This window comes from Verticillium nonalfalfae (assembly GCF_003724135.2).
Source record: "Verticillium nonalfalfae strain VnAa140/NRRL 66861 chromosome Unknown scaffold_4, whole genome shotgun sequence".
NCBI lineage: Eukaryota > Fungi > Ascomycota > Sordariomycetes > Glomerellales > Plectosphaerellaceae > Verticillium > Verticillium nonalfalfae.
In genome coordinates, this window is record NW_021167229.1 from 245,476 (window position 1) to 265,050 (window position 19,575).

General features: G+C 58.0%; 5 protein-coding genes across 5 annotated transcripts; 4 read left to right on the forward strand and 1 right to left on the reverse strand.

Annotated features, from left to right (window-relative positions):
* Positions 1-271: 271 nt before the first annotated feature.
* Positions 272-6,985, forward strand: BRR2 (DEIH-box ATPase; the record flags this gene model as incomplete). The annotated part of the gene is made up of 1 exon (XM_028640114.1): positions 272-6,985. The coding sequence occupies one exon, from the start codon at positions 272-274 to the stop codon at positions 6,983-6,985; it is 6,714 nt and encodes a 2,237-aa protein (XP_028498978.1).
* A 1,383-nt stretch (positions 6,986-8,368) lies between these two features.
* D7B24_005972 (uncharacterized protein) lies at positions 8,369-10,561 on the forward strand (the record flags this gene model as incomplete). Its single annotated transcript, XM_028640115.1, has 6 exons — positions 8,369-8,633; positions 8,710-9,199; positions 9,292-9,652; positions 9,713-9,934; positions 9,991-10,461; positions 10,517-10,561. 6 exons carry the CDS (start codon positions 8,369-8,371, stop codon positions 10,559-10,561), a joined length of 1,854 nt encoding a protein of 617 aa, XP_028498979.1.
* A 1,128-nt stretch (positions 10,562-11,689) lies between these two features.
* D7B24_005973 (uncharacterized protein) lies at positions 11,690-14,111 on the forward strand (the record flags this gene model as incomplete). Its single annotated transcript, XM_028640116.1, has 3 exons — positions 11,690-12,343; positions 12,432-12,571; positions 12,623-14,111. 3 exons carry the CDS (start codon positions 11,690-11,692, stop codon positions 14,109-14,111), a joined length of 2,283 nt encoding a protein of 760 aa, XP_028498980.1.
* Positions 14,112-16,497: 2,386 nt separating this feature from the next.
* Positions 16,498-17,233, forward strand: D7B24_005974 (uncharacterized protein; the record flags this gene model as incomplete). The annotated part of the gene is made up of 2 exons (XM_028640117.1): positions 16,498-16,946; positions 17,056-17,233. 2 exons carry the CDS (start codon positions 16,498-16,500, stop codon positions 17,231-17,233), a joined length of 627 nt encoding a protein of 208 aa, XP_028498981.1.
* Positions 17,234-18,014: 781 nt separating this feature from the next.
* On the reverse strand, positions 18,015-18,845 carry SEC66 (translocation protein S66; the record flags this gene model as incomplete). The annotated part of the gene is made up of 3 exons (XM_028640118.1): positions 18,015-18,272; positions 18,344-18,645; positions 18,725-18,845. 3 exons carry the CDS (start codon positions 18,843-18,845, stop codon positions 18,015-18,017), a joined length of 681 nt encoding a protein of 226 aa, XP_028498982.1.
* Positions 18,846-19,575: the final 730 nt, after the last annotated feature.

The window sequence follows — 19,575 nt, forward strand, 5'->3', positions numbered from 1 at the left end:
TTCACTCTTCTCAACCCTCAGTGAGTGCTTGTGGCTTGACTTGTTGCCAGAGCACGTGACTTCGCGCGCTGCATAGACCACTAGCCACAACCATCCACTGTGGACCCATCATCCATCTTTTCAGGCTTCTCGACTCGTTACCTGCATTCAACAAGACGTACCACAACGCGCCATCTGCTTTTGCCCCAAGCACAACACACTCCGGCGTAAGACGACAAGGGCGCTTTCGACATCGGTCCATGGCAGACGACATCCCACGAATCTAGCCAAGATGTCGGACCAACAGCGCGATGTCTCCCAGTATAAATACTCGGCCATGTCCAACCTGGTTCTCCAGGCGGACAAGCGTTTCGTTTCAAGACGAAATGACGAGTCTACCGGCGACCCCGAGTCGCTGGCTGGGAGGCTAAGCATCCGGGATATGGGCAATCGCGTCGCGCGCGACAGCGCGCCGAAACAAAAGAAGGCACCTGGTGTCCCTGATATCGAGCGGGGCAGGGTGCAGGATGGACAGGACGTGCTGCTACGCGAACAACAGAAGAAGAAGGGTGGTGCAGGGCAGATGCGCGGGACCGGCGTTCTGGGGACCGCCGACTTCGCCATCGAGGGAATCACATACAGACCGCGCACGCCAGCAACCCGTGCAACATACGAACTCATTCTCAAAATTGTTGCCGACAACCTCGGCGATGTACCCCAATCGGCAGTTCTGAGCGCAGCGGACGTTATCCTCGAGTTTCTGAAAGACGATGACTTGAAAGACAACGAACGCAAGAAGGAGATCGACGACATGTTGGGTGTCGCGTTGGGCCCAAAGGAGTTCAACGAGATGGTCAACCTTGGCAAGAAGATCACCGATTACGACGCGCAGGACGAAGATGAGGACATGGACGGTGGTGCAGCCGACGGCGCAGATGATGCTGAAATGGACGACCGCCAGGGCGTGGCTGTTGTCTTCGAGGACGAGGACGATGACGAACATGCTGGCATCGCGAACGAGGTCAGGGAAGAGTCATCAGAAGACGAGGAAGCAGACGAAGAGGATGCGGAGGACCAGGATATCCTTGGCGAAGACAAGAAAACCAATCTTGGTGACGATGATGACGAGATGGTGATCGATTCCGCAGGAACCAAGGGTGCGCAAGATGAGAAGGAAGCGACTGTACCGGCACGGGACATCGACGCCTTTTGGCTCCAGCGTCAGATCGGCAAGCTCTACGACGATCATCACGAGCAGGTCGACAAGGCTGCGGAATCGCTGCGAATCCTGTCTGGTGAGCCAGACGAGGCGGGAGGCGAGGAGAAGTCACTTCGAGAGATTGAGAACGACTTGATGGAACTTTTCGACTATGAACACCACAACCTTGTCCAACTCCTCATCAAGAATCGGGAAAAGGTCGTCTGGCTGACACGACACGCCAAGGCTGATACAGACGAACAGCGAGCAGCTCTGGAGCGCGAGATGGCCTCAGAAGGTCTACAGTGGATTCTCAATGAGAAGTACGGCCGCAAAACGGAGGACAAGTCTCGAAAGATGGAGATCAAGATGGATATTGATGTTCCTGCCGGTGTTGCTTCTGGCAAGCCTGCCGAGCCCGAACGTGCCGAAGGTCAGCTCCGCGGGGGACTGCAGCCGCGCAAACTCATCAACTTGGAGAATCTGGTGTTCGACCAGGGCAACCATCTCATGACAAACCCCAAGGTCAGGCTACCTGAAGGGTCAACCAAGAGGACCTTCAAGGGATACGAGGAAATTCACGTCCCAGCACCCAAAAAGCATGCCGATCGCAACGAAGTGCTTGTGCCTATCACCGACATGCCGGAATGGTCAAGGGGCCCTTTTGGCACGACAAAGTCTCTGAACCGTATCCAGACGAAATGCTTCCCAACGGCTTTTGGAGATGATGGAAACATGCTAATCTGTGCGCCCACTGGTAGTGGCAAAACCAACGTGGCCATGTTGACGATATTGCGCGAGCTAGGCAAACACCGCAACGCCCAAACCGGCGATATCGACTTGGACTCCTTCAAAATTGTGTATATCGCGCCGTTGAAGGCCCTGGTGCAGGAACAGGTGGGAAACTTTGGAAAGCGACTCGAACCATACGGTGTCAAAGTTTCTGAGTTGACGGGTGACCGTCAACTCACAAAGGCACAGATTGCTGAGACGCAGATCATCGTCACGACTCCTGAAAAGTGGGATGTCATCACAAGAAAAGCTACCGACATAAGCTACACCAATCTGGTCCGACTTATCATCATTGATGAGATCCATCTGCTTCACGATGACCGTGGCCCTGTTCTCGAGAGCATTATAAGCAGAACCATCAGGAAAACCGAGCAAACCGGAGAGCCTGTCCGTTTGATCGGCTTGTCCGCAACGCTGCCCAACTACCGAGATGTCGCCAGCTTCCTCCGTGTGGACCCCACGAAGGGCCTGTTCCACTTCGACGGCTCTTACCGACCCTGTCCTCTCCGGCAAGAGTTCATTGGCGTGACCGATCGCAAGGCAATCAAGCAACTCAAGACGATGAACGACGTCACGTACAACAAAGTTATGGAGCACGTAGGTACCAACCGAAACCAGATGCTCATCTTCGTCCACTCGCGAAAGGAGACTGCCAAGACGGCAAGATATATTCGCGACAAGGCTCTGGAGATGGACACTATCAACAATATTCTTCGTCACGATGCTGGCAGTCGTGAGGTTTTGAATGAAGCTTCGAGCCAGGCGACTGAAAAGGAGCTCAAGGACTTGCTTCCTTACGGATTCGGCATCCATCACGCTGGTATGAGCCGAATTGACCGCACTGATGTCGAGGATCTTTTTGCCCGAGGTGCCATTCAAGTTCTGGTTTGCACAGCCACCCTTGCGTGGGGTGTCAACCTTCCCGCACATTCCGTTATCATCAAAGGCACTCAGATCTACTCACCTGAGAAGGGTAGCTGGGTAGAGTTGAGCCCCCAGGATGTCCTGCAGATGCTGGGCCGTGCAGGCCGACCACAGTTCGACACATATGGCGAGGGTATCATTATCACAACACAGAACGAAATCCAGTACTACCTCTCGCTCCTCAACCAACAACTACCGATCGAAAGTCAAATGGTCAGCAAATTGGTTGACAATCTCAACGCCGAGATTGTTCTAGGCAATGTGCGCTCACGAGACGAAGGTGTTGAGTGGCTCGGCTACAGCTATCTGTTTGTACGCATGCTCCGCTCACCCGGTCTTTACCAAGTTGGTGCCGAATATGAAGACGATGAGGCCCTTGAGCAAAAGAGAGTCGACCTTATCCACTCTGCGGCGTCTGTCCTCCGAAAGTCCAATCTCGTCAAGTATGACGAGAAGACAGGCAAACTTCAAGCTACTGAACTTGGTCGCATTGCGTCTCACTACTACATCACCCACGGCTCGATGGAGACCTACAACAACCTCATCCAGCCATCCATCACGACTATCGAGCTGTTCCGCGTTTTCTCCTTGAGTGCGGAATTCAAGTACATCCCGGTGCGTCAAGATGAGAAGCTTGAACTCGCAAAACTGTTGGGCCGCGTTCCCATCCCTGTCAAAGAGAGTATTGAGGAGCCGCACGCAAAGATCAACGTTCTACTGCAGGCGTATATCTCTCGACTCAAGCTGGATGGTCTTGCACTCATGGCAGACATGGTATACGTGACTCAATCAGCTGGTCGTATCCTCCGCGCTATCTTTGAGATCACGCTGAAGAAGGGATGGGCTTCGGTCTCGAAGACTGCTCTGGATCTCTGCAAAATGGCTGAGAAGCGCATGTGGCCGACGATGTCTCCGCTTCGCCAGTTTCCCTCGTGCCCACGAGAGATTGTGCAGAAGGCCGAGAGGATCGAGGTCTCATGGAGCAGTTATTTTGACCTTGACCCTCCGCGCATGGGCGAGCTCTTGGGCATGCCCAAGGCCGGAAGGACTGTTTGCTCTCTCGTGGCAAAGTTCCCAAGACTCGAACTTCAGGCTCAAGTACAGCCTTTGACACGATCAATGCTGCGCGTCGAGCTGAGCATCACGCCCAACTTCGAGTGGGACGACGATGTTCACGGACCAGCTGAGGGCTTCTGGATTGTTGTGGAAGACTGCGATGGCGAAGATATTCTCTTCCATGATCAATTTCTTTTGCGTAAGGAGTACGCCGAGTCGGAATCCAATGAGCACATCGTCGACTTTACTGTGCCTATCACGGACCCGATGCCGCCAAACTACTTCATCTCCGTCATTTCTGATCGCTGGATGCACTCGGAGACGAGGCTTCCCGTTTCGTTCCACAAGCTTATTCTTCCTGAGAGGTTCCCGCCTCACACGGAACTGCTAGACCTTCAGCCACTGCCAGTGTCTGCTTTGAAGGTCAAGGAGTACGCAAACCTGTATCCTGACTGGAGCCACTTCAACCGCATCCAAACGCAGTCGTTCAAATCCCTTTACGACAGCGACCAAAACGTCTTTGTTGGTGCCCCTACAGGCAGTGGCAAGACTGTCTGCGCAGAGTTCGCGTTGTTGCGCCACTGGTCGAAAAAGGTAGACTCTGAGGAGCAAGGCGGCGCTGCTGTGTACATTGCCCCATACCAAGAGCTCGTTGATGTTCGCCTCGAGGACTGGCGCAAGAAGCTTGGCTCCCTGCGCGGCGGCAAGACTATCGAAAAGTTGACGGGTGAGACGGCGACTGACCTTAAGATTCTTAAGACTAGCGACCTGATCCTCGCCACCCCCATTCAATGGGATGTCCTCTCTCGCCAGTGGAAGCGTCGCGCCGAGGTTCAAAAGGTTGCGCTGTTCATTGCCGACGAGATTCACCTTCTCGGCGGCTCCATGGGCTACATCTACGAAGTTATCGTTTCGAGGATGCACTACATCAGGATGCAGACCGAGCTTCCCATGCGAATCGTCGCACTCAGTGTCTCCCTCGCCAACGCGAGGGACTTGGGCGAGTGGATTGATGCAAAGAAGCACGACATTTACAACTTCAGCCCGCATGTCCGCCCGGTCCCCCTCGAACTTCACATACAGTCCTTCAACACACCCCATTTCCCGTCGCTGATGCTGGCTATGGCCAAGCCCACCTACCTGGCCATTAATCAGATGTCTGCCGACAAGCCTGCAATCGTCTTTGTTCCGAGCCGCAAGCAAACGAGAGCCACGACGCGCGATCTGCTTGCCGCTTGCTTTGCGGATGATGACGAAGATCGATTCCTGCACGCCGATGCCGAACAGATGAAGCCCCTCCTTGACAAGATTGATGAAGAGGCCCTTGCCGAAGCCCTTTCTCATGGCATCGGCTACTATCATGAGGCTCTCAGCCTCAGCGACAAGCGTATTGTGAAGCATCTCTACAACCACGGTGCCATTCAAGTGTTGGTAGCGTCAAGGGATGTCTGCTGGGAGCTCAACTGCACCGCCCACCTGGTCATTGTCATGGGTACTCAGTACTTCGAAGGCCGCGAACATCGATATGTCGACTACTCCCTAAGCGAAGTTTTGCACATGTTCGGTAAGGCGCTTCAGCCTTCCAAGGATGGCAGAGGTCGTGGCGTACTCATGGTACCGGGTGTGAAGCGTGAGTTCTACAAGAAGTTCCTCAACGAAGCTCTGCCGGTCGAGTCTCATCTCCACAACTACCTTCACGACGCTTTTGTTACAGAGATTAGCACCAGGCTGATTGCGAACGGCGAGGATGCGATCAACTGGACGACCTTCACCTATTTCTACCGTAGGCTTTTGGCCAATCCCAGCTTCTACAACCTTACAGACACTACACAAGACGGTCTCAACGATTACATGTCTGACCTGATCCAGACGACGCTCACGGAACTTCAGGACTCCAAGATCATCGAGTTGGATGACGACGATGGTTCGGTCCTGCCGCAGAACGCTGCCATGATCGCGGCATACTACAACATCTCGTACATTACGATGCAAACATTTTTGTTGTCACTCAGCGCGAGGACAAAGCTCAAGGGCATCCTCGAGATTATCACGTCGGCCACAGAGTTCGAAACGATTCAAATCAGGCGGCACGAAGATGGCATCCTGCGCCGTATCTACGACCGAGTGCCGGTCAAGATGTCGCAGCCGGCTTATGACTCGCCCCATTTCAAGGCATTCGTGCTGCTCCAGGCGCACTTCTCGAGGATGCAGCTGCCTATTGACTTGTCCAAGGACCAGGAGATCATTGTTTCCAAGGTCCTCAGCCTGCTCAGTGCCACGGTCGACGTCTTGTCGTCGGACGGACACCTCAACGCCATGAGCGCAATGGAAATGTCTCAGATGGTTGTCCAAGGCATGTGGGACCGAGACAGCCCTCTGAAGCAGATTCCTCACTTCTCGCCCGAGGTTGTCAAGGCGGCGAATGAGTTTGGGTACGTACCGGCGCCTGCGTCTGGCCATGGAAAAGAAGCTAACCACCGTCGTTTTGGCAGAATCAAGGACATCTTCGACTTCATGGAGGCCATGAACCCAGACGAGAACGCCGACTACGCGGCGCTCGTCAAGCGCCTCGGTCTCTCGCAGGCGCAGCTGGCACAGGCGGCGAACTTTACCAACGACAAGTACCCCGATATTGAGATGGAGCACGAGATTGTGGACGGCGACGAGATCCAAGCAGGCGAGCCCTCACAGATCAACGTGACGATCCAGCGTCAACTGGAAGAGGACGACGAGTTCGATCCGACGGTCCACGCGCCGTTCTACCCGTCGAAGAAGCTCGAGAGCTGGTGGCTCGTCGTCGGCGAAGACAGCACCAAGAGCGTGCTCGGCATCAAGCGCGTGACGGTCGGGCGGTCGTTCACCGGCAAGCTCGAGTTCATCGTGCCGACGGCGGGCAAGCACGATCTCAAGCTCTTCCTCATGAGCGACAGCTACGCGGGTGTGGACCAGGAGCGCGAGTTCTCCGTCGTTGCCGCCGAGAGCATGGACGTGGACGACAGCGACGAGGAGGAGGAGGAGGAGGACGACGACGAATAGACGAAGCAGCGAAGGGGAAGGGTGGTGGGGATGAGGAGAGGAAGAGGCAGAAGACGACAAGGAAAGAAAAATGCCACGACTCGGCGCCTTGGTTTGGCCGGTGTACAGTAGAGAGGACGGAGGACGGCAGGGTAATTTCAGCACTGGCAAGTTTGGTCCAATGTCAATTCTGCGTTTCTATATCCAAGAGCACACGGGCATCTCCTGATGCGCGAGAGGGGTTGCGGCGTCTAAAGCCCAGTTGTGCAGGTCCTGGGTTGTGTACTGGTGGGCTGGGAGGGATGGCTGACGGCAGGATTGCTCAAGGGCGAGCGAGTTTCGGGGATCCATCCACGACGACGACGACCACGCCACAAAGGGTGAGGGGTGGGTGACGACATGGCAGCACACTTGTTCTTCGACCACCAGCCACCCACGCATCAGGGCCAACACGACCGACAGGCCGACAGGGTGAACAGGGCACAAGCAAGTGGACAGGCTGGCAAGGCTGGGCAAGAGGCCCCCAGGCAAGGAAGGGCAGAGAGAGAGAGAGAGGTTCGCTTGCTGGCTCCTTGTCTCTTTCGACCTTAGCTACCTACCTACCTAGGTCCCTAAGGTACGAAACCTTTTCAAGTGGATCCGCGCAAGTCGGTGTTGTGCGATCCAATAGGTCACGTGTCGTTGCCTTGTTGCCGTCATGCCTCCACCACGTTCGCGTCAGGTCAGGTAAGAGGCAAAGCAAAGCGACGAGGACGAGGTGAGAGAAGGAGGAGAGGAAGGCACTCAGCAGCCCGTGCTCATGCTCGTGGTGTACCCTACCTTGCCTACCTTGCCTACCTACCCAAGGTACCTACGGCAAAGGGGAGCTCACCTAGCTCCGTCTGGCTTACTCGCTGGCTGGCCAGCTGCTTTCTCTCTCGCTCGTGTCTCTTGTCTCCGTCTCCAAGACCTGAGTTTCCTAGCCCGATCCAGGTTCAATGTAATAATCCATGCCCATCCAATCGGCCCCCCCCAACTCCAATCCAATCCAAACCAAACCAAACCAACCCAGCCCACCTCTCCCCCCCGGTTGCCTTTTTCTCGTCTGCCACTCCACGCACCACATCTTTGACGTCGCAACACGCAACACACGAGGTGACTGCCCATCCATTGCCAACAACCATCAGATTTGCGCCTTCTTTTCATCAGGCGCATCATCTCGACTCTACTCAACACGTACCTCGCGTCCAATAACGCGTCCCAATTTCTTTGTCCACTTTCCAACACCCTTTTTTTTCGCTCTTCAAGTCGCGCCTCAACACCTGTCATCACCAATCCTGTCACGCCTTTCGTAACGCGCGCACCAATCCACACCTCTTTCTTTCTCTCTCCTCACCCACCCATATATACACGCGCATCATCACCATGTCTGACGACGCCGCCGGCGCGCCCGCGACTGCTCCCGAGCAGGTCGAGAAGAAGGAGGAGGCGGCCACCACCGTGGTCCCCGCGACCGAAGACGCTGTTGACAAGCCTGTCGCATCCGACGAGACGGTCGAAGCCCCCGCTGCTGCCGCCGCGTCAGAGAACAACGAGGCCAAGAAGCCCGAGGCGGAGAGCGCAGAAGCTGCTGCGGCACCGGATAGCGACGCCGCCCCTGCCGCCGAGGCTGACGCGAAGGCGTCCGAGGGTATGTTGTGACGACACACTGTTCACCTGCACGTCACCATCGCGCGTCAATCCGGCTTGCTGACTTGCTGTACCAGGGGATGCCAAGGATTCTGATGCGAAGCCCATCGACGCCGCCAGCGCGCAAGATAAAGACGACAAGGAGAACGATGCCGAAATGAAGGATGCTGATGCCACCGCGGCCGCCGACGATGATGACTCGGCCGCGGCCGCTGCCGACGAGTCGGCCGTGCTCGACACGCCCGCCGGCGACAAGTCCAAGGGCCGTCGCAAGTCTACCTCGGCTGCCGAGGCCAAGGGCAAGAAGCTCAACAAGAAGGGCTCCAAGGCCAGGATCCTGCACCTCGACGCGAAGCCCGGCGAGCACTACCTCGTCAAGCTCAAGGGCCACCCTCAATGGCCCGTCATCATTGCCGACGAGGACATGCTGCCCCCGAGCCTCACCGAGCCCAAGCGTCCCGTGACCTGCCTGCAGGCTGACGGCACCTATCGCGAGGACTTTGCCGATGGCGGCAAGCGCGTCGCAGACCGTACTTTCCCCGTCATGTACCTCCACACCAACGAATTGTGAGTCCTTGACTATCGCCCTTGGCCCTGCGCCTCCCTTGCCGAGGCTACAGTCGCATGTCCCGCTGTACTAACCGTTGATCGTCTGTCAGCTCCTACGTGCCCAACTCGTTCCTTCAGGAGCTCTCAAGTGAGCTCGCCACCGAGATGCTGGAGAAGAAGATCAAAAACAAGAAGCTCGAGGCAGCGTTCGAACTCGCCGTCGAGCAAAACTCGCTCGAGTTTTACAAGGACCTGCTGAACGAGCACGCCGCTGAGCTGGCTGCCAAGGAGGCTGCCGCCGAAGATGCCGCCGCCGCCGCCGCCGCCAGCAAGAAGAAGAAGCGAGCTTCCGTCGCCGTCGCCGAGACGGAGGATGTCGACATGGCCGATGCCTACGACGAGGAGGTGGAGGATGTCGAAGTCCCCGCAAAGTCGAATTCCAGCAAGAAGCGCAAGGCCGAGGAGGCGGCGGTAAGCAACAGAAAGCAGACGACATGTCGTCCGTGGAGTCGTGCGCTGACCCGAGAACAGACTCCCCAGCGATCGGATTCGGCTAAGAAGCCCAAGATCAAGCTTACCACGTCCTCTACGCCCAAGGCCACCAATGGAACGTCCACGCCCAAGGCGGCAAAGGAGTCTGCTGCCAAGCCGGCAAAGACCAAGTCCAAGAAGGACGGCGCTGAGAAGAAGGCGGAGAAGGAGGCACCCAAAGAGCCGGAGCTGAGTGCCGAAGAGAAGCACCAACGCAAGGAAGTATGTTGTCCGGCGCCAGCCCCTCCCGCTCGACCGATCACTGACCGCCACCGCAGCGCGAGGTTCTCTTCCTCCGCCACAAGCTCCAGAAGGGCCTCCTCACCCGCGAGCAGATCCCCAAGGAGGACGAGATGAAGATGATGTCCGAGTATATCAGCAAGCTGGAGAGCTTCCCCGACCTCGAGGTCTCAATCATCCGGGCGACCAAGATCAACAAGGTACTCAAGGCGATCCTCAAGCTCGACTCCATCCCCAAGGAGGCCGAGTTCAACTTCAAGTCTCGCTCCCAGGCGTTGCTGGACAAGTGGACCAAGATCCTCAGCACCGTGGACGGTGTAGCCGCCCCGTCGACAGCGAACGGAGTCAACGGCACCACGGAGAAGAAGACCGAGCCTAACGGCGTCAAGGACGAGGCCAAGGCGGACGCCAAGTCAGAGGAGGCGGCCGAGGCGAAGAAGTCGACACCCGAGGCGACCGAGGAGACCGAGGCGAAGCCAGAGGGAACGCCAGAGAAGACAGCCGATGCTGTAAGTACTATGCGTCGCCAACGTGTACAACTGCGGAAACTAACGATCTCGCTAGGATGCTGCAGCAGAGGCTCCCAAGGAGGTCGAGGCAGAGGCATGAAAGCGTGGCGCATGTTGACGGGTCTTGAATCTACGACAGCAACAACAACAACGATAACAACATCCGGGCAGCCGGGCGGTTCTTGCCAAGCCATTGTGGCTATAGTGCTGGACGCGTCATGCTCCGCCGGTGTACATGAAGAGATCGGATCGCAAAAAGTGGCTTTGTTTCTCTCGCTTTGGGGGAGGGAGGCGTATGTCCGGAGTTTGTAACAACTATGTGTTTTTTTTTCTACTTCTTCTTCATTTCCTTGACAGGGGCCGCGCTGCTGGAACGGAGAAGAGAGGATGGGCCTGCTGTCAGGGCGACCGGGTGACGCTTCGAATCTACATTCTTCCTGGTTCACTCCAGTGCACGAGGTCCATCTATGACCCTTGGGAGACCATGGATGGATGGACGGCAAGCAGGCACAGGAACAAGCAGGCGCAGGCCCCGTGTGTACAGAGTCTTCACGCCGAGATACGAACAGGAGTGCGCAAAGCAGGACGAATCAGAAGAGGGAGGGATTTTTCAGTGGGCTCTTCTTTCTGCGAATCGGTCTGGGGCTGGTTTGGGCTTGGAGAGGACGCAGAGCTTGGGAGGGACGAGAGGGAGAAGGGTTCCCATCATGACCATCTGGTTCGAAGAGAAGAGAGAGACAGAGAGAGCGAGTGGGGGAAGGGATTTGGGCTTCTTTCACGAGTCTCGAGATTGCAACCATATAGCTATGAAATCGATGCATTCATTAGAATTGGGCTTCAACTCTGATCTATCGAGCTCACCAAATCGGTGTCGTCGAGAGGGGCATCAGCCGCCGGCCAGAGTGACCGAGGAAACAGAGGAGCCTAGGTGAGGCACAACAACTGTTCGGACGGAAGCCTGCTGCTAGACGTCTCGATGCAACTCGTCTTGACAGGCAGCGCAGACATGATCATGGGCCAGGCTGAGCAGGGAAAAGCAACAAGCTCAGGGGCTCGCGAGGCAAGGGGACCATACGGTGCCAATTCGGTGACGTAAAACTGTGCACCTCGAGTCCGTGCTTCCCCACGCGCCTCAACCGCGTCTCATCTCCAACCCTCCATTCAACGTCACCGGTCCTTTCACCATCGACGGACCATTGTCACCTCATCCAACGAACGTCACCCCGTCATGGCCGACACAGCAGCCATGCCAGATCCGCATTTCCAGCAGGAAGACCACCAAGCTGCCTACGTCTTCCAGCCCCGAGAAGAAGGCGCCTCAGCCGAGCGGGCCCCCAAGCGCCGGCGCACCTCGCAGAAGGCCTCTGCGCACCGCTCCGGGCACGCCGACGACGATGGCGGCAGGCCCGACTCAGGTCGGCAAGCAGCGAACGCGGAGGACGAGCCCTCCTGGTTTGTGCCGCTGCTGAACGGGGCCGAGGCGCCCGCGTGCGTGCGCCTCCGCGAGAGGCTCTTCCGGTCGAGCTGGCGGGGCATCGAGGGGCGGGTGCAGACCATGTTGCGCGACGCCAACTCGGCGACGCTGGGGCAGGTGGCCGCGTTTGCCTGGGGGCGGCACGCGGGGCGCGCGGCGGCGGCGGACGGGGACCCGCGCCAGGTGCCGGCTGCGTTCATCATGACGGGCGCCAACATTGCGTCGCAGGACCTGCTGTTCCGGCAGCTCGGCGCGAGGCTCGAGGGCGGCGAGCCGAGGAGCAGGGTCGTCAGGCTGCGGTCCGCTGAGGTGGGCAACCTCAAGGCGGCGCTGAAAAAGGTCGTCAGGGATGCGACGGCCCGCGATGACGAGGGGGACGACGACGGCGAGGTGTCTTTCGGGCAGGGGGTGAGTCGGCCGCTCTGTGCTTCATCTTTTTTTTTTTTTTTTCTTTCTATTTTGGCGAGCGTATGCGGCCTGCTGCTGACGTGGACAGGGCCGCAAATATCTCAACTATGACCTCGAGGGCCTGGCTGCGTTTGTCAAGGCACACGGGTGCCGTCACGTCTTCGTTGCTTTCCAGGACAGCGAGGGTTTCGACGGCGGTCTGCTGTCGGATCTGATTGTGCTTTTCAGGTGAGCAAGAATTGTCAAGACAGAGTGCGTCTCCGCTCACGACCTGCTCAGCTCGTGGCTCACGGACATTCCCTTTACTTTGCTGTTCGGCGTGGCGACGTCGGTCGAGCTGTTCCAGGCGCGGCTTCTCAAATCGACGTGCCAGCTCTTGTACGGTGCGCAGTTCGACGTCGTCCAGACGTCGACCATCCTCGAGCAGATCTTCAAGCCTTCTGTTGCCGGAGCAGACGTCTCCTTACGTCTTGGCTCGTCGCTTCTGCAGCATTTCATCGACAGGCAGCATGATCAGGTCACCAGCATCGAGTCGTTCCTGAGCTCACTCAAGTACGCATACATGTGTCACTTTTACGCCAACCCGTTGAGTATCTTTGCCGTCGAGGACAATGAATTGAACAGCGAGCTCGTTCAGCCCGAGCACCTCGAGGCATTCCGCTCGCTACCCTCGTTCCGCCGCCATGTCGAAGACGCCGTCGAGACGGGCGACCTCCAATTTGCCAAGTCGGCCCTTCAAGACGATGCGTTTCTGTATGAGCAAATCTTTGACATCCCGAGCAAGAGGAGAGCCTGGTCAGCTCGGCTACTCCGGTCCCTGGCTCTGCTGAAGAGCACAGGCGCCAACCAGGAGACCTTTTCGCAGCTGTATCTGAAAGCCGTCGCCGAAGGCATCGACCTGTCGTCGGTGGACATTGGCATCCTGACCAACATCAAACGTCTGCAGCCGGCCGACTTTATACGCATGGTAGAGAGCCTGCTCCAGACGCTAGGCCAGGGCGACCAAGACCTCGGGCTCGAGGAATGGAAAAGCGAGTCCCAGGAGGCGCAAGACTTGGCGTCCTCCCTCGAAGCCTGCCTTTCAGAGTCCCGCGAGCTCCTGTCGGCAGCGCAGAGGGACGGCAACACGCTGCGCAGCTCCTACAGCGGCAGCAGCAGGATCCTCCGCACGACGGTCGTCGCGCAAAAGGTGCAGCTGAGCCGCGACTCGGCGGCGCTGTCGGACGCCGACAAGGCCTTTACCAAGGTCGTCGACAATGTGGCGTCGCTGCTGCAGGGTGCGGCGCACTGCGAGCCGGCGACCGACAGCTTCCTGCACGAGGCGTGGCTGTATGAGTCGAAGATGCCGTACCGCGACGTCTTTGTGCCGCGGCCGAGGGTCGTCTTTGAGAGGAGCCTCATGCGACCCCATGACTATCTTGCGTGCGACTGCTGCCGGGGCCACGGCGACGGCCTCTCGACGACGCTGCCCGTGACCTCGCTGTTGTATCATCTGTACCTCGAGGGCGGCAGCCTCATCAACGTCGCCGACCTGTGGGCGGCCTTCTTCGCCATGGTCGGCGACGAGGCCGACGAGGGCGAGACCGTCGAAGGTCCTGGGCCGGCAGCGGCAGCTGAAGACGCGGCTGGCGTTCGAGCTGGTGGAGGCCACAGCGAGAGGGTCGCGCTGGTCTTGTTCTACCAGGGCCTGGCCGAGCTCAAAGCACTGGGCTTTGTCAAGGCTAGCAGAAAGAAGGTCGACCACATTGCGAAGCTGAAATGGCTATGATCCATCTCGGGGGGTGGGGGGGACTTCGTTGCGGGGCGAGGCGTCCTTTGTGACAGAGCCAGGGAGAACAATGGATGCGAGAACCACGCGACGTTGTTGACAGTGCCTGGCCCAAGGGACTGGGTCTTGGAGTTTGGAGTCGGACCTGGAGCTGGACCTGGGCCTCGAGATGAGCCTAGAAGCCTCCTGTCAATAAGGCGAGGAGGCTAAGAGGGCTGCGTTAGACTTTCCTGGGACAGCCTCGCAGACGCCAGCACCCGGTCTAGGACTGGTTGGTTCCAGGCGTTCGGATCGCGAGGCACCGAGAGCGAGAGCGTCCCCTCCTATTTCTTTCATCATCATGGGGGGGGGGGCTCCTCCCAGATGCTTTGCTAGCTAGGCCACTTCTGAGTCAGTAATATCCGATAATGCATGAGAAAGGACAATTTTTGGGGCCTTGAGGGGCCTTGAAGGGCCTTGAACGGGGGGAGGGGGGCTTTGTCGCTCGGTCGGAACAACGGACTTGTGTGTTGTTTTCAAGCCGCCACGGTATCTCGCCACGAAATGGCGAATCGGCAGTGTAGCAGCACGCAAGTCGGCCTGGCTCCCTCGCGCCAAGACTGATGATGGTATCGCCGACGCCAAATACCTGCAGTCGCCGTCATGTCATAGATGGGGCGCCCGTCTTCCCACTTCATCTTACTCTCCGTCCGAATCACACCAGAGATCAAAGACTCTTTTTTTTCCCCTTCCCGCAGCATGGGCCCGAGGGCAGCAGAAATGTCATCTTTGTGTGTCTCGGGGGCCATTCTACATGCGGCGGGGGAACCCACAACGCTTGTCGCCGGCCGGTGATGATGTCTCACCACAGACACAAAGAAAACCCCTCGAACCACGAGGGAGGCGTACATCCCGAGAACCTGGCTCGACAGTGACGGCGCTCTCCCTCTGACGAGCTCTCTGTCCTGCCACCCGGTCTGCTGTCAATACGCCGGCGTTCTTCTTCTGCGTCTCCCTCATCGCAATTTCGTCTGAAGAATGGCGCGAACAGTTCACGAAGGATGGGGGGGGGGGGGCACAAAAGCTTCTTACACGCTTTCGCTTGCCTTGCCTCATTGACCTAGGTACCCTACTCTGTCTCGCCTGACGTCGTAGCGTCTATTGACCTGGTGCGCCTCCCAACCGGCCTGCCCACCATCGACCCTGGCCTCCTGGGCTGAAGCGACCACCTGGAACAAGCGCGGCGTTCATTTACCCTCATGCGGCGGCTCGGTCTCGTCACCTTCTGCCCCATGCCCCATGGCCCCTCCACCCCCCCGTCGCCTCCGTCGTGCCCCGTCTGTCGGTGAGTGCCGTGCTCATGTGGGCGCGGGCTGGCGGGCTGGCGGGCTGGCTTGCTGGTGAATTGATCCTACCTGACGCGATGTTGATTCTCTTTCTCTTGGCCCGCTTTGCCAGCGGCGCGGGACCTACTGTCCCCTTTCCTGTTACTGGGGTGGGCACGCCCCTTTGGCGTGGTGTCTTGGAATTGGCGTCAAAGGATCGTCGAAGACACACACACACCTAGACATGCACACGCGCAGACACCACGCCGCGCCCCCCCTTCTTCTCCCCCTCCACCTCGGGTGCTGCGTTTTCTTTCGAGGCATACAAGAAGGAGGCCGGCGCGCACTTTCCTTTGACAGATGCTAAAGGCGAAAGATGGTGTTCTCGGTTCCTGAATGATCTAAGCCTCGTATACATATTCCATTGCTGTCCTTCTCGCCTTATACCCCAAGTATCCTCTTAGACCAGTATCTCCTACCTTTTTTGGGGGGGGCAACGTACCACCAGGATTAAATACCCTCCTCTAAGCAAGACTCATCTGCCGCCTTCTCAAGACCGCTCTGCGAACAACAGCTTCTTCCCCGGAAGGATTTGAAAAGGACAAGGAACTTTGACTGGTCTGCTCCTCTCTCCCTCTCTCCCTCTCACGCATCACGGGTCACGCATCCATCACGCATGCGAAACAAGCAAACCTCCATCTCAACGGCTACACAAAACGGCGCACTGAGGTCCTGACAACCACCACTCCTTCGGACTCCCGAACCCACGAAACTGGGGGCGCGCAAACCACACAGCTGCCCAAAAAAGAAAAAGCAAACCTGAGCATCTTCAGCAGCAGATAGAAGGAGGGATCGTCGCCTTCTAGAAAACCACGCGGGACACACGCACGCACCAGCTACCTGCCACATTACCACCGCCAGCCTGTCACGCCTTCAATCTCCGACCTAAGACATCCTGCAACGCCCATCACATCACCACGCACCACCACCTGGCAAGAACGCAGGAAAAAGGAAACGAAGAGGGCAGAAGAAAAAGAAAAATACGAATTAGCGAACTCCCCCCCTTTCCCCCCCGTTCAGCCATGTCCACCAGCCGCCCAAACGCCCGCGGCCGCTCCCCTTCTCGAAGCGGCCGCGGCCGCAACGCCAGCAGCGGCACCTCGACACGAGCAAGGGCCAGCACGAGCACCGGCACCAGCACCAGCGCCCGCACGAACCCCAGCGCCGGCCCCGGCGGCATCATCGCCCGCCGCGCCGCCCGCTCGCCGGCCTTCCGCGAGAAGCTCCGCCAGATGGCCCTCGACCTGCAACCCCTCGTCCAGGTCACGACGGGTCACGTCCACCCGTCCTTCCCGCGCACGCTGCTGAGCTTCTGGCTGCTCACCGAGCCCGAGCTCGACGAGATGGCCCGCTTCTACCACCAGCGCACGCCCGGCCCGCACTCGGCCAAGTATCCCTGCCCCATCACCTGGGGGCCCAACCTCACTCTTGACGAGAAGAGGAGGAAGATTGGCAAGTTCATCGGCCTCAGGTACGTTCCTTGCCATGCCTTTTTCTGCCCTCTCTTCCTTGACGGGTAGAAGAAGGCAAAGTGAAAAGAGTGAAAAAGAAAAAAAAAAAAAAACTGACTGTGGCAGTAGGGGTTGCCTGACGCCCATCGCCGTCCGCTCTTCGCCCCCAAAGCCCGTGGGCCCCTCAGCAGCTCTGCGTCCCAGTTGGTTCAAGACGGAAGAGCAGATTGAGGAGGACGCGAGGAAGGCGCGCGTCGCTGCCGACGAGGACGACGCCATGAAGAAGAAGCTGCACTGGTATGTGTGAGCGAGGCGCCTTCATCCCTCGACAGGACAACCGCCCTTTTCCCTTCGGGGCAAACCACCCTTTCCCTCTTATGAGAAACATGAATCGGAGCGTGGAGTTTACGGTACCAGGAGGGGGGGTTTGGGTGGACATGTTTCTTTCGGCACCTCTTTCTACTTGATTGGCTTTTTTTCTTTTTCTTTTTTTCTTTAAACTGCATAGCACTGATCTTGGGGATCTGGTCGCATTTACAACTGCAGAGCACGACGGGTGGCAAGAGAAGCGGAGGCTTTCAGCATACCCGGCAACGGACCTGACTGCATTTGGAGGGGCGGTGGGCGTTTATCCATAGAATCACGGAGTTCCAGGCGGCGATGGGGGCAGCGGGGGGCATAGCACGCATGGCAGCGCGACTCGCGTCACGTTTTGCTGCGAATCATTTTGCATCCATCATGGTTTATTTCCAGGAGATTTTTTCATTTCATTTGATTATAAAAAAACTAATCAATGAGTACTTCCCGTGCCTGGTCTGGGTGACCATCCAGACAGACAGACCCTCTGAACGCCGAGCAAAGTGAGAAAGCCCTAGAGGAGGACCGGACTGGTATGAGATGCCGGGGGCTCAGACCGAGCCGAGGGTGAAGACTGCAGACTGTACAGCATGTGTGATGGTGTGGGTGTGGTGAGCGCCCAGCGCTGGTGAGATGGGCGGGGAGGATATAGAGTGGTGGCGAAGGCGGGATCGTGAGAGGGGAGTAAGAGGCGGGACATCGAGACAGGCACCCGTTTACGCCTCGACCGTTTACGCCTCGACCTTCGTCGTGTCCACCAACACGGCATCGCCGTCGACGCTGGGCGGGTTCGTCGAGTCGGCCTTCTCGCTGTCGAGCTCCTTCATAAAGTCGGCCTGGATGGTACCCCGGCGCTTCTCCCACCACTCCTTCTCGGCGTCGACCTGGTCCTGGATCTCGTCGAGGCGGTTGCGCACCACCGTGTTGGCGGCAATCTCGTTGGCGGACTGGAAGATGATCTGGCCCCAGTTGGGCGCGAGGGCGTTGGCCTGCGGCGGGGGAGGAGACACGCACATGTTAGCGAAACGACACGGCGCCCGGATCCCTCGCAAGAACGTACCTCCATGACGACGTCCCTCAGTTCGTCCTCCATCTCCTTCTCGGCGCGCTGGAACCGCTGCCACAGATCGTCGCCGACGCTGCCCTTTTGCAGCAGCGAGCTGCACGCCTGCTTCGCCGTCCTGATCTGCACGAGCCTGTGGATGTCCTCGACGGCGCGCCGCAGCAGTGCCGCCCTGATGACGCTGTCGGGGATGCGGGGGCCCTTCTCGGAGGGGTCCTCGGGGTTGATGTGCAGGAGGGAGAGGTAGATGTTGCGCTGGAGGTGCGGGCCGAACCACGGCGCCAGGTTCGCGCTCTGTGCTGGAAAGAAGGGGAAAAAGGCAAAGTCAGAACCGCTGCGGGCACACTGGAGAGGAAGAAGAGCTTCATCGCAACATACCGGCCTTGCGCTTGCGGTAAATGTTGGAAAAGGTGAAGAGGGCGCTGCCGAGGACGAGGACGTAGGCGGCAGGGAGCACGAGGCTCACCCAGTCGACTTCGGGGATGCCAAAGCTGACCATGGCTGCGGTTTCCGCGTGTGCGAGGGGAAATGCGTTGGCTGCAGAGTGGTCGATGTCGAGCAGAGAGAGGCAAGCGAAGGTGGAGGGGTTGGTGGTGGTGGTGGTGCGCGTAAGGAGTGTCGCGATGGTTCAAAGATGCCAGCTTTGGGGGGAAAGTGACCCTTGTCCGTTTGACGTGATGCAACTTGTACTTTTCGAGTCGAGGTCAAGCAGAGATGTGGCTCGATTGCGCCGCAGGGTTCGTTGGCTTATCTAATCTACTCTCACCTTGGGCGCCTCGAAAGCCTAGGTAGGTGCCGAGGGGACCTACCAAGCCTACCTAGGAACCCACCTAGGTACCTACCTAGGCTGAGAACCTTGGTACCTAGGCTGGTAGGCCCACTGCGATGCCGCCCCGCGCTGTCAAGGGATCCACTTGTGCTGGAGGCAGCTCCTGATGACGCTGGACCTGACGACCCGGAGGCTGTTGCATTTGTGAGCACAGCACTGGTACTACCACCACCACCACACATCTTACCCGACCAGAGCTTCGAAGCCATCATTAAGCTTCCACCTACCCAGAAAGGCCCTTCTACAAAGAACTCCAAATCCCTGGCGCGTCATTCTTCGAACCTGCCGCCTCCAATCCTGCCTCCATTTGTCCCTGCATTTTCGCATTCCACCGCTCCCGAACCCTGCTGTTCACCCACCACCTTGACCACCAAAGCACGAACCAGACCCTGTCTCGCGT